The sequence below is a fragment of the Lynx rufus genome, unplaced genomic scaffold (assembly GCF_022079265.1).
Source record: "Lynx rufus isolate CCGP_SWC_20201006 ecotype Redwood Valley unplaced genomic scaffold, mLynRuf1.p SCAF_14, whole genome shotgun sequence".
Taxonomy (NCBI): Eukaryota; Metazoa; Chordata; class Mammalia; order Carnivora; family Felidae; genus Lynx; species Lynx rufus.
In genome coordinates this window covers 36,052,867-36,070,372 of record NW_025814828.1, presented here as the reverse complement: position 1 = coordinate 36,070,372, position 17,506 = coordinate 36,052,867, and the positions used below count along the sequence as shown (strand labels likewise).

The window sequence follows — 17,506 nt, the reverse complement described above, 5'->3', positions numbered from 1 at the left end:
GTAAAACAGGGGGGGGGGGCAGAGGACGAGAGGGAGACACAGAATCTGAAGCAGGCTCCACCCTCTGAGCTGTCAGTGCAGAGCCCAACGCAGGGCTTGAACTGTGAGATCATGACCTGAGCCAAAGTCGGACGCTTAACTGACTGAGCCATTTGGGCACCCCTAAGAAGCTAAATTCTTGATACTCACCTGGTGGAGGATTTAAGTAAACACCATTACATGTAAGGAGTTTTTTCATGAACTGAAAATATTCCAAACTGTACTGCATTCGGTTATGCATGAATTGCACGTTCTGCTTCCGCACACTTCTCTCAATGGCTGATGGCATAATAATTTGATGGGGTCTTGTGGTGATAGCAAGCTCGGATATGTATCTTATCAACTCATCACCCTGGTCTATGGTATCCAGTCGTTCGTAAAAAAGTATGTAAGCATTCCACCACCTTTTCTGGCGCCTGTATGACATGCGCTTCATCATGTGATCAAACACTTCTCCCATGTACTCTCCACCAAAACACTGGTTTTTCATTTCTTCGTCGTCGTCCATTTTACACTCTGTTACATCACCGTCATCAAATTTATACCAGCGATTTCTCTCGCCATCTCCACCATTCCTTTGAATGATATACGAATAATAATGTCCCCCACTTGCTTGACCACTGTGCACCAGCACACCCACGAGTCTGTATTTCGTGCTTCCTGCCGTCTCACTCTCAGACTGCTCATTCTGTTGTATCAGCTGACTCTCTGGGTTTACGTTATCTCCTTCCAGCTTTGCGACACCTGCAACTGTGTAAGGCTCCATGTCCAGCTCGCGAGGAAATTCAAAGTAATCATTGAACTTGATTGCACATTCTCTTTCCCAGTCGTAGTCAAATCGTTTCAGTTGGATGGCAAGAACAGGAGGTAATTTTTTTATTAGCAAGCGCTTTACGGTATCAACCTAAAATAAACAGAGCAAGTTACTAGATGTTCTTTCATAATCCACTGCAAAAAAAAAAAAAAAAAAAACCTAGAAAATTATAGCATTAAATTATCTTTAAGACAAATCTGAGGTTATAAATGAAAATACATGCCAATGAATATAATCAAGGTGATTCTGTCACACTGGGTATTTCAAAAAATGCTAACACTAATATGGAAATAGCTGATGCCACTTGTTACAAATTGCAAACAGTAGTGAGGCAGACATTACTCACTGCCTGCCTGGCTTCTATATTGTCACTGCCATCTAATCATCATTACTTGTTTGACACTTATTCCAATGAAGGTGTGCTTTGTTTTGAGCCAACTGAAGAAATGTAATAGCAGCTAGTATTTACTGGGCCATTAAGTGCCAGATAGTATGCTCAGTACTGCCTGAGCAGTAGCACGTTTAATCTTAACAGCCCACCAGACAGGAACGACTGAATGGTAGTGGGGAGAGTGGGGAGGGGATCAGGAGCAGCACAGAAATGGTGTCACTTGCCTCAAGCCTCAGAGTGTGGGTGACAGGCAGTATGGTTTTACAGTTCTCGTCTCCACCTCTAGACTGTAGGATCTCCTTAGGTGGTGTGCAAATGTCAAAACAATACAGGTGACTGGGACGTGAGAAAATTTGGGAGCCCAGAAAGATACACATTGTAAGTGCCCAGAGATAAAACTTTATTAGGTGGGCCTAAAAATCTGATGTGACCAAATTAATGAAGGTTTCAGTAAACTTCTTGGTCCTTACAATAACTAGATATGATAGGAGAAATGTTTTCCCACCAGCTCTATAGCTTTGAGGGGTTCAATCGCAGTTTGGCTGGACATGGATGGAAAGAGTATGTGGAACTCCAAGAAGACAATGTGGTATTAAACTATTATGATTTCTAAAATGTTCACTCTCACCCATTTCCCTAGCCCTTCTGGCACTAGTTTCTCTCAATCTTGTATCCCTTAAAAACCTTTATATCAGTTATCTTAACTACCTTCTGTTACCACCCTAACAAAGCAGGGTACGGAATAAAAAGAGGGTGAACTCTGATGACAAAAGCAATCAACTTTCAAATCCATTAAAGGTAATCATAATTACTTTAAAAACCTGGATAAGTCATACCTTTTTATTGCATTTTTCACAATGATATGCATTTGCACCTTCTAATAAATCTCCTTTGACATATTGTTCCAAAGAATCAAGAAGATTTTGGTGATTTCTGATGTCTACATTCAAAGTCGTAAAAGATTCTTCACACTCGTATCTAAGGTATCATTTAAGAAATAATCAAAAAGGATTTCTTAGTTTTCTAAACATTTTTAGTTACAGACTTAATGAAAACTAAATTTGTGATACTTGTAACATGAAACCCGTAATTCACAGAAAATTAGCAATAAAGGACATGTTTTTGGGTCACTTATCCAGTGTTGGGCACCACATTAAGTTGTTTATACACTATCTATGCACCAGGTTCTTGGTCTTCATGACAAACCTGCACCATCTCCATTTCAGAGATGAAGGAACAGGGGTTCAGAAAGGTTAATCTGGTCAAGATGACTAGGCAAAACGGTTTTGAAGCCGGTCTGTCTAGCTTCACAGCTTAAGTCTTTATAGTCTACTGGGCTGCTTCTTCCGTCACCTGTTTAGGTGGTTAAATACATGCCAAGACCAAAGCATGAATTCATCAACATCTGGAAACATCGGGAAAGGTCAACTATCAGAGATAGAATCTCACCGTGTGGAAATTTTCTACTAAGGGGATTTTCAGATTTCTGAGGAGACACATTCCATAAATTCAGAACATGGGATGTGGGGAATACACTCAACCATCAAATTCATTCAACAAATATATTCAAAGTGCCTTTGATAAAAGTACTCTGGAATAGCCACTGTTGAAGACAGTCCCTTATATTTAGGGCTTTTCAGTTTAGTTAGGGGAAAAAAGGTAGACAAAGGTATTTTTAAGTGGCACAAATGGAATATGAAGTAGATATTAAGCGTACTGCTACTTATTATAATGAAGGAACAACCCATAAAAGAGAAAAAAGGAGTCAAAACTTATGACTTCACTTAAAAAGTAGGGCACTTGAAGATGAGAAGCCAGCAACATTTTTCTATAAAAAGTAATGATTACAAGCTTTTCTTGGGCCATGAGGTCTGTGTGACTGTGCTGTTACAGGGAAAGCAGCCGGAGAGCAGGTAAAGAGATGGGTATGTTCCAATAACCCTTTATAAAAACAGATGCAAGGCTGGATTTGACCTATGGTGCACAATTTGTTAACCTGTGATCTACACAAATAATACTCTAAAACAGACAGACTTGGGATTCTTTATATAACCTTCTGGCATGTACTAATAACAAGACTAGCTTAGTTGTGGAGCAGATATCTGAACTTTAGGGATCTTACCTATGATCATGCTCTCTGGACATTTTCACTTAGCAAAGACAAGCAATAATATCCAAATAACTTTGAAAACATAACAAAACCAAGTTTAAAACAAACCAAGAAGGACTGATTAGAATAAATGACGAAAAAGGTGGCTATTTTAAAAACAAAAGGTTAAAATGACAGTTTTATTGCCCACGTAATGCAAAAGGTCTTCCAGAAGGACCAAAAGTTGTCCAGGCTACATGAACAATACATGGGTCTTGTTCTGAGTGAACGGTTTAACCTCACAGAAACTTCTCATTACCTCTCCACCAATCATTTCCCTTTGACCAAAATTATGAAGCACTCCCACCAGCCATATACACACACAACACTGTATATAATAATGTTTGGGCTTGTAGAAAACACTGCCTTACTGTGATATTTTGGTGAGAAGTGATATGAAAGCAACATTAATCAATAACATGCAAGAGAAGTTCCGAAGTAAAACTTCCATGTGACAGGGATAAATGTGTACCTACAAGAGTGAACTGTAACCATCGTTTTAACTATTTTCAGTAAGAGACCTTAATTTCCCTTTTAAGTCAAAAACACAATTTGTTCAGTCAACTCTTGCTTTGTTTTCTACTGAAAACATACTTTAAGGATATTCACACCATAATCAATGCTGTTTTATTTTTTAATTTTTAAATGTTTATTTTGAGAGAGACAGAGCACAAGCAGGGGAGGGCCAGAGACAGAAACCCAAGCAGTTTCTGCACTGTCAGCACAGAGCCTGACTGATGTAGGGCTTGATGTCATGAACCATGAGATCATGATCTGAGCCCAAATCAAGAGTTGGACGCTTAACCAACTTATCCACCCAGGTACCCCACCATAATCAATGCTATTTTAAAAATTAGGGGTGTCTGAGTGGCTCAGTTGGTTAAAGTGTCCAACTTCAGCTCAGGTCACGATCTCACGGGCTGTGAGTTCCAGTCCTGCGTCGGGCTCTGTGCTGACAGCTCAGAGCCCGGAGCCTGCTTCGGATTCTGTGTCTCCCTCTCTCTCTGCCCCTCCCCCACTCACGCGCTCTTTCTCTCAAAAATAAACATTTAAAAATTTTTTTTTAAAATTAGTATTTCACTTACAGAGGAAATAGTACTCCATGCCTGTCATTTCCTAAGCTTACTTACTTTAATTCTAACATAAAGGGCAAATTTATAAGTACCACCTGTAGCTACATGCAAAATGTTATTTGATTTCCCCAGGAATGACCACACATAAAACAAAAGGAACCAAAAACCTCCATGAAGCCACCACCACCACCACACACAAAATCGAAACCCACAATAGTGAGGTACCCACACTGTAATTCATCCAGTCTGAGGCATATAAATTGGTGGCATACTCCACTCTTGTACATAATCAAGGTTTTATTTTCGTTAGTAAATCAACAGTACAATTTAAATAGATAATCGGCACTTACCTATGTGGGCAGCCCTGGCAAATCTTCTGGTCAGCAAAGGAACCTCCTAAGACTTTACTTAGCATAGCTGGATGTCCTAAGGCTTTCAAAGCTTCATCTAAACTATCCACCAATGAATTAAAAAATTCTAAAGCGTCATGCTGTTCGCGCAGATTAACAGGTTCACCCCAAAGCCTAAGAAATAAATGGAATAAAACATGTAACATGTCATACTCTAACAACATATGCAATCTTTTTTCACGGGAAAAGAAGGGATACACCACAAATGACAATACATAAATACATTTTCCCCCCTCAACTACAGAAGTAGAAAAAAAAATAAACGCTCTTTATGTATAGAGTGTAGTGGGAGAGAAACTGAGGCTCAGAGTGAAAGTGCACTCAAGTGCAAGAGGAGTTACTGTAAGCTGCCAGTGTGGCTGACAGGTATGACAGGATCCAACAAAGCTGGCTGCTTCAGGTAACATGGTGAGTGCATTCATTCTGATTCTACTTGAAGACAGCATGTGGTGGATCTCACTCTTAGGTAGAGGTTATAAATTACTACTTCTTTCATTTTGCTTAAATTTCATGTTATAGGTACAGTGCGAAGATTAATTTACTTTTTAAGAAAAATGTTTATTTTTGAGAGACAGCATGAGAGAATGAGTGGGGGAGGGACAGAGGATCCAAAGCAGGCTCTGAGCTGACAGCAGAGAGCCTGATGCAGGCCCTGAACTCACAAACTGTGAGATCATGACGTGAGCCAAAGTCTGACACCCAACTGACTGAGTCACCCAGGCACCCCTATTTAATCTTAATTAAACTGCTTTTTCCAAGTGAAAAGAGAAAGGTTTGACATGGTCTGAGTAATCTGAGTAAAGTATGCAAATCAATCTTGAGAAAACAAGTCTTCGATTGGGTGTTTCACAAAAATGAGACCAGACACTGCTAAAAACCTATACACTGCTGGAAAATATCAATGACATCTAATTTTGTATTTACAGAGTGACATACATAGAGAAAAGAAGTTTGAAAGCATTCTAAGCAAGAATTATGACAAATGTATTTTAAATATGGTAGAGGAATTGTCTTTTGATATAGTATTTGTAACATTTTTTCTACATAGTAAATAATCTTATTCCAATTATATTTAACACATTTGATACAGTTGAGTTTAAAATAAAAAATCAATTTATTTCACTACTGGAAATGACACCAATCCATTGTACTTAATTTCAAATTATCACTGATTCCCCAAACTTTCAAACATGTAGTCAACCATTAATTACAAAAGGGAAAAGGTACTTTCATAATGAATAGATCTAAGACAATTAGTTAATATCACCAATAATCAGATAAACTGATACCATGTATCTCCCAATATAATGCCATAAGAAGCATTTAACACCACCTACTGTAGTTTTCTTGCCAAAAAACGTTTAACCTGAACCTAATTATGAGGAAATAATCACACAAATCAAAGTGAGAGACATTCTGCAAGACAACCGGTCTAAACTCTTCAAAAATTTCAGTGCCATAAAATCACGACAAGTTGGGGACATTATTTTAAAGAAAACTAAAGAGGTAATCACCTCTTGTGGTTCCTTCCAGGATACCAGTCTGGCATTGAAAAAAAAAAAGTTACAAAGAATATTTTGGGGGAAATCAGAATACATAATGATGAGTATTAAGCATCATTTTTATTTTTTAAAAATATTTAAAGGTAGATAGTTTATTTTCCTTTTTTTTCTTCATAAGATCTACACCCAATGTGGCACTCAAATTCACAACCCAGAGATCAAGAGTCGCAGGCTCTACTGACTGAGCCAGTCAGGTACCCCATATTAGGCATTATTAAATCAGTATTAAATTTAATAATTGAATTCATTGAGTGTGATAATGGTATTATATAGAAGTAGGAAAGTTTTTTTTTTTTTTTTTAATTTCTTAAAATGTTTATTTTTGAGAGAGAAAGAGAGACATAGTGTGAGCAGGGGAAGGGCACAGAGAGAGAGAGGGAGACACAGTATCTGAAGCAAGCTCCAGGCTGAGCTGTCAGCAAAGAGCCCGATGAGGGGCCCGAACCCACAAACTGTGGGATCGTGACCTGAGCCAAAGTCGGACGCTTAATTGAGCCACCCAGGCACCCCAGGAAGTGTCTTTATTCTTGGCAGATACAATGAAGCACATGTATGTGTGTGAGGGGATAAAGGATCACGCTTACAACTTACTATCAACTGGTTTAGAAGAACCAAAACCCACGTACAGTTGACACCTGGAACAATAAAGGTTTGAAGTAATGTGGACTTATACATGGAATTTTTTCACCATAAATAAAGTATAGTGTACTGTCAATGTATTTTCTCTTATGATTTTCATAATATTTCTTCTCCAGCTTACCTGATTATAAGAATACAGTATATAATACACAGAACATACAAAATGTTAATTGTTTATGTTATCAGTAAAGGCTTCCAGTTATGGGGCATCAAATGTTATATGCGGACTTTCAACTGTGAGGGGAGCCAATGCTCCTAACCTCCACATTGTTCAAGGGCTAACTGTATACACATAAGCAAGCATGGCAAAATGTTAACAGTTGGTAAATCTGGGTAGAGACTATAAAGCTGGTCATTATACTACTTTGTCGCTTTTTCTGTTGGTTTCAAATTTCCAAAATAAAAAATTGAGCATGGGGTGGGGAATGTGATTAACCCCCATGTATGAGGAGTATATTACATGTTTAAAAAGAGAATAATCCAGAAGTGCTAGTCTAGATAAACTGGAAGTTCCACTAGTATAGGAAGTAATTTAGAAATCAAAATGCAAACGTATTAGAAGAGAGGGGTGCCTGCGTGGATCAGTTGGTTGAGCGCCCTGACTTGGGTCATGACCTCACCATTCATGACATGCAGATTTGCATCGGGCTCTGCATTGCCAGGGTGCAGCCTGTTTGGGATTCTCTCTCCCCATCTCTCAAAATAAACAAACACACGCACACAAACCTATTATAAGAGAGAAAATGATTTAGAACAACGATAAATTTTAAAATAGAAGCATGAAAAGTGTGAGCGTAATCTGGAAGAGGAAGAACAGAAATGCTAAAAGCCTTATGGCAGAGATGGGACAGGCTGGGGAACGAAAAACCTGGGGTAGGCAGAGAGGAGGGTGTGTGGTGTGCCAGGTGATGGGACAGAAAGAGTAAAAGCAGAGCTGGGAAGGAGGGTGCAGCATGCAAGCCAGTAGTACGGACGAAGCAGGGGGCTTAGGGGAATCAGAGAAATTTGTATGGTGAGTCACAGGAAAGCCATCATACTACGAAGCAGTGGTTTCAAAAGGAACTGAAACAGTGTCCTTGTAGGGAAAAGGGAAGCTGCTCTGACAGAAGCAGGGAAGATGGGGGCAGGAGTGTCGGGTGACCCTTCGCTTCCCCTGTTCTCAGCTGTGTGCGAGACCTTAAAGAAATGCTGAGGAGTGTTAAAAAACCCACTGCTGTGTAGGAGTACAGCCTCTTTCATACACACCAAAGAGTGAGGTGGTTGTACTGTGGTATTTTAGTACAGTGCAGGACACATAGTAGGCGATGATTTAAAAAAAGAAATTAAAATAAGTGAAGTAAAAAAACAAAACCAAGATACAATTGAGAATTTTATTAATTAAAAAAAAGTATTCCACCTTTCCTACAAAATTGTACATGAGGACAATCATGTTGGTGAGGAAAGTATCCCTTTATAGATGTATTCTAGCTAATAAATCAAAGAATGATAAAATTAGAATACTGCCATGTTGTAACCCTGATGAAATACTTTAGGCAATGACGATTAATGGCTGTTATCATGGGAGACAGACATTATGTAATTCTCACTGAGGTAAACATTACCACCTATAAAGTAGCTTTGAGTGTCATTTCAAAAAAAGAGAAAAATACCACCTCAATCTGATCAAGTGTCTAGATCTTGCTACTTTATTTATAGGAAATACAGTAGACTGAGGAAAACAGAAAATACAAAAATACCACAGAGAGCCCATCAATAAAATCCAGATGGTGGGAAACTTTACAGGGTAAAACTACCTGTTTTTTTCCAACAAATCTCAAGGGTGAAAAAAGATTAGAAGAGAGAAGAGTCAGGGCAACATTTGAGGTATATGGACTTCATTTGGATCCCGATTTCAAAAAAACACAAGCATGTTAAGGATTTTCACAAAACATGGTAATAGTATTATCGTTATGTTTTTAAAAAACCAGAGATAAATACTACAATATTTTTTTTCTTTTCTTTTCTTTTTTTTAATTTTTTTTTCCCCCAACGTTTATTTATTTTTGGGACAGAGAGAGACAGAGCATGAACGGGGGAGGGGCAGAGAGAGAGGGAGACACAGAATCGGAAACAGGCTCCAGGCTCTGAGCCATCAGCCCAGTGCCCGACGCGGGGCTCGAACTCACGGACCGCGAGATCGTGACCTGGCTGAAGTCGGACGCTTAACCGACTGCGCCACCCACGTGCCCCAATACTACAATATTTATAGGTGAAAATGTGTGAGATTTGCTTCAAACAATTTGGAAAAAAGCAGATGGGGAATGTAGATTAAACAAGATTGGGCCTGAGTTGACAACCGCCGAAGTTGGGTGATGAATACATAGGGGTTCACACTATTGTCCCTACTTCTGTACATTAGAAGTTTTCAAGATAAAAAAAATTACTAACATCTTAAGAGACAAAAGAATGCGGTCTCTCTGAAGTAGGACGCTTTCTACCTCCAACTTTAAAGACAAGGAGAAAAAAAAAAAAACCTAAGAAGCTTTAAATATTATAGCTGACACTTGAACATGAAGGCTAGGGGTGCCGACCCCCATGCAGCTGAAAATCTGCCTAGAACTTCTGACTCCCCAAAACTTAACTACTCATAGCCTACTGCTGACCGGAAGTCTTACCTACAACATAAATAGGCCATTAACACATATTTTGTTATGTTTTGTGTATTGTGTGTATTCTCACAATAAAGTAAGCTAGGGAAAAGGAAATGCTATTGAGAAACCAGAGGGAAAAGAAAATATATTGGAAGTACTGTATTCATTGGGGCGTGGGGGTGGGGGTGGGGTGGGAATTTCTGTGTGTAAGTGGACCTGTGGAGTTGAAACCCATGTTGTTCAGGGTCAAGTGTACTACTGCTTAAATATTCAACATAAAGATACCTTCAACATGTATTTTAGAAGTTTAATGTTAGGGTACAGAGATATTCATAAAGGCTTAAGCAGTATCCCCATTTCTGTCCACTTATAGTTTACCTGAACTGTTTCCAAAATCCTCTGGGCACATAGTACTGTAGTCGAGAAGCAGCTAAATGACCAAAGATGACCTGAAGGTGCCTTAGAACACCAATGTTATACTCTTTCCTGTCTTCTGTTTTACTTAATGCTGGCTTGTCTTCAAATTGTTGAGGGTATCCAAACACATCATCTCGGGGATCAACATTGCTCTAGAATTAAAAAAAAAAATGTCATTAATAAGCTAATCTAACTTTAAAGTACAGTAGAATATGTTGAGACAAATGCCCAACAGTTAGTGAACAAATGATTAATCATTTGTACTTCTAATTTCTTATATCCAAAGCACTTAACTTCCAATTTATAAATTTTAATTAAGTTAGTGTTCATCCCCACTATTTCACAGAGTAGTTGTCATGAAAGAATGATGCTGACCATGTATGGGAAAGGCCGATAATAAAGGCAACACAGAGGAGTAGAGCGTTGGGTGTAAGTTAGACTGAACTGGACCCCAATGCAGACGCTGCCACTTAGAAGCCAGGTAACTTTGAGCAAGTCAGCTACTTAACCTGTGTAAGCTTCAGTTTCTTCCTGGGGATATGCAGCTGTGGTGAGGATTATGAGGTACTCACTCAGAACTATAAACAGTCAATAAAGTATGCATATTAAGAGGAGCACTCTTCAAAAAACAATGCCAGAAAAAGTAGATACCTGTATGCGGAAGAATAAAGTTGGACTCTTCCGTAACACTAGATACAAAAATTAACTCAATACAGATCAAAGAACTGAATGCAAGAGCTAAAACTATGAAGCTCTTAGGGCAAAAACGTCATGACACTGGATTTGGTGATGATTACTGGATATGACAGCCAAAGCGCAAGTAATGAAAGAAAAATGAGACATACTAGACCTCATGAAAATGAAAACCTGTGGTGCGAAGAAACTAGAACAGTTGTGCATTGTTGACAGAAACGTAAAGTGGTGCAGCCACCGTGGACCAGTTCCTTAAAAATTAAAAGCAGAATTACCACATGATCCAGCAATTCCATGTGTGGGTATATACCCAGAACTGAAAGGCCTCGGTGAGATATTTGTACACCCATGTTCACAGGAGTACCATTCACAGTGATCAAAAGGTGGAAGCAACCCAAGCGTCCACTGATGGACAAATAAACAAAACGTGGTCTATCCATACAATGGAATATTATTCAGCCTTAAAAAGGGAGAAAATCTGGACACATGCTAGAACATGGATACACTTTGAGAACATTATGTTAAGTGAAATAAGCCAGTAACAACAAGATAAATATGGTACGATTCCACTTATATGAGGTACCCAGAACAGCCATGTTTGAGGAGATGGAAAGAAGTTTGTGGCATCACAGACCTTGGACACAGAAACAGATAACATCCAGTCCCTGCCCATGAGAAACTTCCAGTCTAGGGAAGGAAAGAACTTAGGCAACAGGCAAAGAACCACAAAACCCCACAAGTGCAGTACAGAGCTGAGACAACACAGAGCAGAAGGTCCCACGAGAGCAAAGATAGGACACCTTATTGAAATCTTATCCTATCTTTTCTGCCTTATTTACTCTTTGCGAATATAATCAGCTATCTCTCCCCGTGCTTACCCTCATCATCCCAGGGATGTGATGGGCTGTAAAATTCTGAACTAGAATTTTAATTTCCACTTGAAGCAGTGGTTCCTAATCTGGTAGAGGTGTTAATAAGCATTCCCACTACAAAGCTTTTGTAAAGAGTAAAAAATGGGGGCGCCTGGGTGGCTCAGTCGGTTAAGCGTCCAACTTCAGTTCAGGCCATGATCTCAGTCTGTGAGTTTGAGCCCCATGTCGGGCTCTGTACTGACAGCTCAGAGCCTAGAGCTTGCTTCGGATTCTGTGTCTCCATTGCTCTCTACCCCTCCCCTGCTCATGCTCTCTCTCAAAAATAAACATTAAAAAAAATTTTTTTTAAATAAAAAGTAAAAAATGTGCAGATGCTAACCCCTGGATGATGTGGTTTGGTGGATTTGGGAAGGAACTGGGACAAGTCTATGTTTCAGAAGCCCTGTAAGTGTTAAACTACCTCACAGCAAATAGTTCTGGTGACTGAAGACAGGGAATGAGGGAAGAACCACTAAAGACATGAACTACAATTAAAACACTCTGGTTTCTCGGGGTGCCCGGGTGGCTCAGTCAGTTGAGCATCCGACTTCGGCTCAGGTCATGATCTCACGGTTCGTGGGTTCGAGCCCCGTGTCTCAGCTGTGCTGACAGCTCAGAGCCTGGAGCCCGTTTCAGATTCTGTGTCTCCCCTTCTCTCTGCCCCTCCCCCACTTGTGCTCTCTATCAAAAAAAAAAAAAAAAAAAAAAAAAAAAAAACAACCCACTCTGGTTTCTTTCTGCAGTTCTCACCAATGCCATGAACAGGAAAAGATCAAATAAAAGCAAAGAAATACAGAATGGATATATAAACATGACCACAACTTAAGTTTTGCAATATTCTCTTGTTTACAGAGCCGTGCCACCATTATGTCCAACCTGATCTGTCACTACAACCTAACTTCTGCATAGCTTTATTGTGCACTGGATACTCGGAAAGCAGCATAAATTTTGTCACAAGACCATGTAATATTTGAAGTACAGAGAAGTGTGTTTCCTAAGTAAGAAGAGCTATGATCTGGGGCAAATGTAAAAGTAACCTAAAAGCAAGCACACAAAATGAAACTGGCATAGTATATAACTTGGCATAAATTAATGGAGATATAATTAAAAATATCAAGTAGAAAAGTGAAAATATAATTGAAACTGTTATAAAAATGAAAATCCTTATCATTATGCACACTCCAAATTATACTAAACACTTTTCACATACAAAAACGGAGTATGTGAACAGCAGCTCTAAAAAAGTAAACTACCATGAACATTAACTGCAGTTTTAAGTCTGGTAGATAGTGAGCACTAGACTATGTCAAGACAGCAGCCCATGCTGGGAAGACTCCAGCTTTATTTTTAAATCTAAGTCAACAAGTCCAGTGAAAGTACAACACTCCATAAGATAGAATGACAGTATCTGGTATCAGAATTTCAAACAAGAAAGGAAAATGCTAAATAAAATTTACCTCATTGTCCTGCTTCTCATCCCCAGACATATCATCATCTACATCACTACCTGTGCCTTCAATTGCAAGAATACCGTTCCTGATGGAGGGAATCATGTAGAGTTGCTGAATCACAGAATTCATGTAACAAGTAGCACCGGCATTTTTCAGCCCCACAAATCCTTTAGGTGGACGGGGTCCAACAGGTGGCAGATATTCCCACTCTGTAAGCGCTTCACAAGCTGAGAAAGGAGAAAAGATTCTTGTAGCAGGAATATAGCCTTTTTGTCCACAGTTAGCTCTATTAAGCTGATAAGTTAACATCACCAACAACCCCACTACTGCTCCAGGTAGCTGAAGCAGCACACAGAGACTGCATTTCCACCACTGTAGGGATTCCTACACCCCACTATGTGAGAACCCGCGTTTCACTGGATGTTGCTTCTACAGAAGTGTCAGAAACCATTTCATGAGATTGTACAATGCTGACTTCTATGTGCTCACTTTATTATTTAGTCACTGTGAACTTTCAACTTTTGTAGGTTTTTTTAAAGGGTCTTCAAATTCATTCTGACATGACACGTTAACATAAATTCATCCACATATTTTATAGCTTGTTCAGGTTTAAAGCATTTTAGCACCACTGGGTTCACATCCAGGTTCTGATGCTTAGCAACTCTTTCCCCTTCAGGTAAGCTTCTGTTTTCTTACTAATAAATGTAAGAAGAGGAACACTTGCTTTGCCTGTATCCACAATGTTATTTTGAGGAAGTAACAAAATAGCAGTGTTTGAAAGTTCTGTGAGAATTGTAAATCACTGTATGTCTCCCTCTAACTAGTATAAACCTGGAAACAATGTAAATATTATCACTGTTTATGGGACTCATTACATACATCACAGTATACTGAATTGCACAATATATAGCCAATAAATGGAATCAGGCAAATATGTATGTGTTGATAGGGAACAATTGCAGATATATTAAGAGGAAAAGAAAGTGAAGACACCGTGTACACATGACAATCTGTAGTAAAAAAAAAAAAAACAAAACAAAAAAAACAAAAAAAAATTTCTATGTGGATTTTCCATACAGACAGAGATGCTGGAAGGACAGACACAAACTGATAATAACAGTTAAGCTATTAAAGGGCAGCTGGGGACTAAAATGGGCAGGAAACATACTTTTTAGTATGTAGCTTTTTTGGTATTTCATATTTTTACCATGCAAACGTACTACTTAAAAAACAAGTAGCCTTTCTGTTTCTGCCATCTTCAAGCCTGTGAAGGGGTACTCAGAATAGGACTTTTAAAACAGCAAATCTATCTGGAAGGCTGCGGTCCAAGGCTACCTTTCTGCTGGTTAGACGTGGGGTCCTCCAAAAACAGAGTGAGCACACAGCTCATCTTAAAATTGAAGGTGTTCACGCCCAAGATGAAATTAATTCTATCTGGGTTCAAGAGATGTGCTCATGTGTACAAAGCAAAGAACAACATAGTGACTCCTGGTGGGGAAACTGAATAAAACCAGAGTACTCTGAGGAAAGGTAACCCACGCTCATGGAAGCCATGGTATGGTTCATGCCAAATTCCAAAGCAAGCTTCCTGGACTTGGAATCTGGACAAAGCCACTGGACATAGAATCTATGATACTGTACCCCTTGAGGATTTCAACTTACTGAAAATTAAATGAATGTGTGAATTTATTAAAAACAAAGATACTTCTTTAAAACAAAAACCGCACCTTACTGAACATGGATTTGCTAGAATAGCTAAAGGTCTAACCTTTTTTTATTTTTTTAAACTTAAACTTTTTTTAAACGTTTATTCATTTTTGATAGAGAGACACAGAATCTGAAAGCAGGCTCCAGGCTGTGAGCTGTCAGCACAGAGCCCGATCTGGGGCTTGAACCCACAAACCACAAGATCTTGACCTTAACCGACTGAGCCACTCAGGTGCCCCAGGTCTAACCTTTTAAGCAGTTTAATTAGAACCTCCGAAAATGTTATTAAAAATGTCCTTATGAAATACAATATATCAAAAAATAAATTGATGTTTTTAAAGATTTACTACAATCAATGACACATCCTTAAGCTTTGTAGATAAACACTGGTTTTCTCAAATCAAAACAGCCTCCATTATGTTTGATTTATTTCTGCTTTTTTGGTCACTGATTATTGCCCCAATCCCTTTGGGGCCTCAGTTCCACATCCGTGAGATCTGGAGCCCACAACTAATTTCAAGGGCTTCATGTGGGCATTAGCTGAGAACATAAGGTGCATTAGAAGGTTATCTTTTCATCTTCTAATCTTTAAAACCAGATTTCCTTCAAGCTCATATGAAAACAGTATTAAAGAGCTTCTAAGTGAGGAGGGCCTGAAAGGTTTTCTAAGTCATGCAACTTGAGGTTTGTTTTTTGTTTTTTTTTTTTTTTGAAGCCAGTGCAAGCAGGGAAGGGGCAGAGAATCTGAAGCAGGCTCTGTGCTGACAGCAACAAGCCTGATGTGGGGCTTTAACTTATGAACTGTGGAGATCATGACCTGAGCTGAAGTCAGACAATTAACTGACTGAGCCACCCAGGTGCCCCCCGGAACTTGAGTTTTAGCTTTGAACTCTGGCACTTATTTTGACTAGTTATTACTCTGTAGTTTGGGTTTTACTCCAGATTTGACTGAGACAAAATTTATTTTGCTAAATACTCAAACCCCTTATAGGAAGACATTTAATAAACAACTGATATTTTTTTTCTACATCAAGGCTCTTTGCTTGTAATGGTGTTAAATTACACATCCATTTGCTAGTTCCTGAAAGAAAAACAGGAGTTGAAGATGTTTACTAAAAGAAAAAAAGGAAAACAGAATTTGAACACATCAGAGAATTACCTGTCAGCACAACACCGTATTTTACTATACTTACTAGTTATTGCTGTGCCAATGTAATACATTTCAGTCAAGGAATCTACTATCTGTTTAAGATTCCTCACGCAGCCAACCGCTAATGCTACAAGTAACTCAAAACCAGCATTAATGGTAGCTGGGGAGCTACAGACTGGAATTGCTTGTTCAGCGGGCAGCTCTCCATTTCTCATATATTGCAGGTAAACATTGGATGCAGGGAAGATGAAATCATCAATTAATTCCTACAAGAGATGAAAAGAGGATTACACATTTAGCAGTTGTAGATGTCTGTTATATTTTTTACATATATGTATAGCTGTATTTATATAATGTTTATACGTATGACACACAAAGTTGTGTGTATATCTATATATGCCTTTTTAAGGAAAGAAATCTCTCTTGGAAGGGAAACAGTGCTAAAATTAATGGTCAGAATTAAAGGTATCATCACATCCGAGAAAACTTACTTGGATTTTCTAATAAAAAGATTACACATCAAACCACTATTTACTACAACTTATACCCAATTTCTCAGGCTAAAAAAATTTTTTAAGCCCCAGGTTGACTGTAGCGCTTAACAAAATTTACATTTTAAATAAGTTTATTCCTTTAATCATATGTATACCAAAACTCATTTTGGTTATTTATTCATTTATTTTTATTTGAGCTTGAGAGAGAGAGAAAGAGAGAGAGAAGGAGAGAGACGGAGAACTGAAATCAAGATTGACACGCTTAAATGACAGAGCCACCCAGGCACCCCCAAAGCTCATTTTGAATAAAAATAACATGTACTGATACTTCTTGTTTCCTTTAGTTACACATATGTAAAGAAACTCATTAAAAATGATAAACAAGATGCATAGTCTTACAAATAGGTTTGTCTTGTTTTATATAGTCTGATGAAGTAAAAAAGATTTTCTAAGTAAAAAAATTAGTGCTTATTTATGAAATACATGTTATTTTACTCACATTTTATTTATATACAAAATTTAGAAACTGTATTTAAAAAATTACTGTAACCTCTAACAATTCTCAAAAAGTAGAAGAGAGAAAAAATTAAGACAATACACCAAAGACATACTATAAACCAACACACTTGGTAACAAACATTTAGGTTATGATATCTAGCTTAGGACAAAACTTACTTTAATGAGATTAGCACCTCCTTTTTCACAACCAATGTGATACTTTTTCTCAGGGGTTTGAAAGGCCAGTAATTCTTTTGTTACCCCAAGGTGGCCTTCCAAGATCGTCTCTTCAACACCGGTTTCACCTGTTCGTTTAACATCATCCTGCCAAAGAGAAAATCCCAAATGCCTAACTTATGAAAGGGAGGGAGGAGCCAGACAAGAGTGAACTGGACATATGTGAGATAATTCCCCTAAACCTTCCCATTCTTTTAAAATAATTTTTAAAATAAATCAACAAATATATACGTGTGTGTGT

At 38.4% G+C, this 17,506-nt stretch overlaps 1 protein-coding gene across 2 annotated transcripts in view; it reads right to left on the bottom strand.

Annotated features, from left to right (window-relative positions):
* Positions 1-17,506, bottom strand: part of USP9X (ubiquitin specific peptidase 9 X-linked) — a 95,447-nt gene that overhangs the window by 15,365 nt on the left and 62,576 nt on the right. For both annotated transcript variants that reach the window (XM_047076090.1, XM_047076091.1), the window contains exons 28-34: positions 17,206-17,352; positions 16,080-16,302; positions 13,186-13,406; positions 10,086-10,276; positions 4,817-4,990; positions 2,081-2,222; positions 190-943 (exon numbers count right to left, since the gene is read on the bottom strand). In XM_047076090.1, the coding sequence (XP_046932046.1) occupies positions 190-943; positions 2,081-2,222; positions 4,817-4,990; positions 10,086-10,276; positions 13,186-13,406; positions 16,080-16,302; positions 17,206-17,352 (1,852 nt within the window). The remainder of the gene's footprint in view (positions 1-189; positions 944-2,080; positions 2,223-4,816; positions 4,991-10,085; positions 10,277-13,185; positions 13,407-16,079; positions 16,303-17,205; positions 17,353-17,506) is intronic.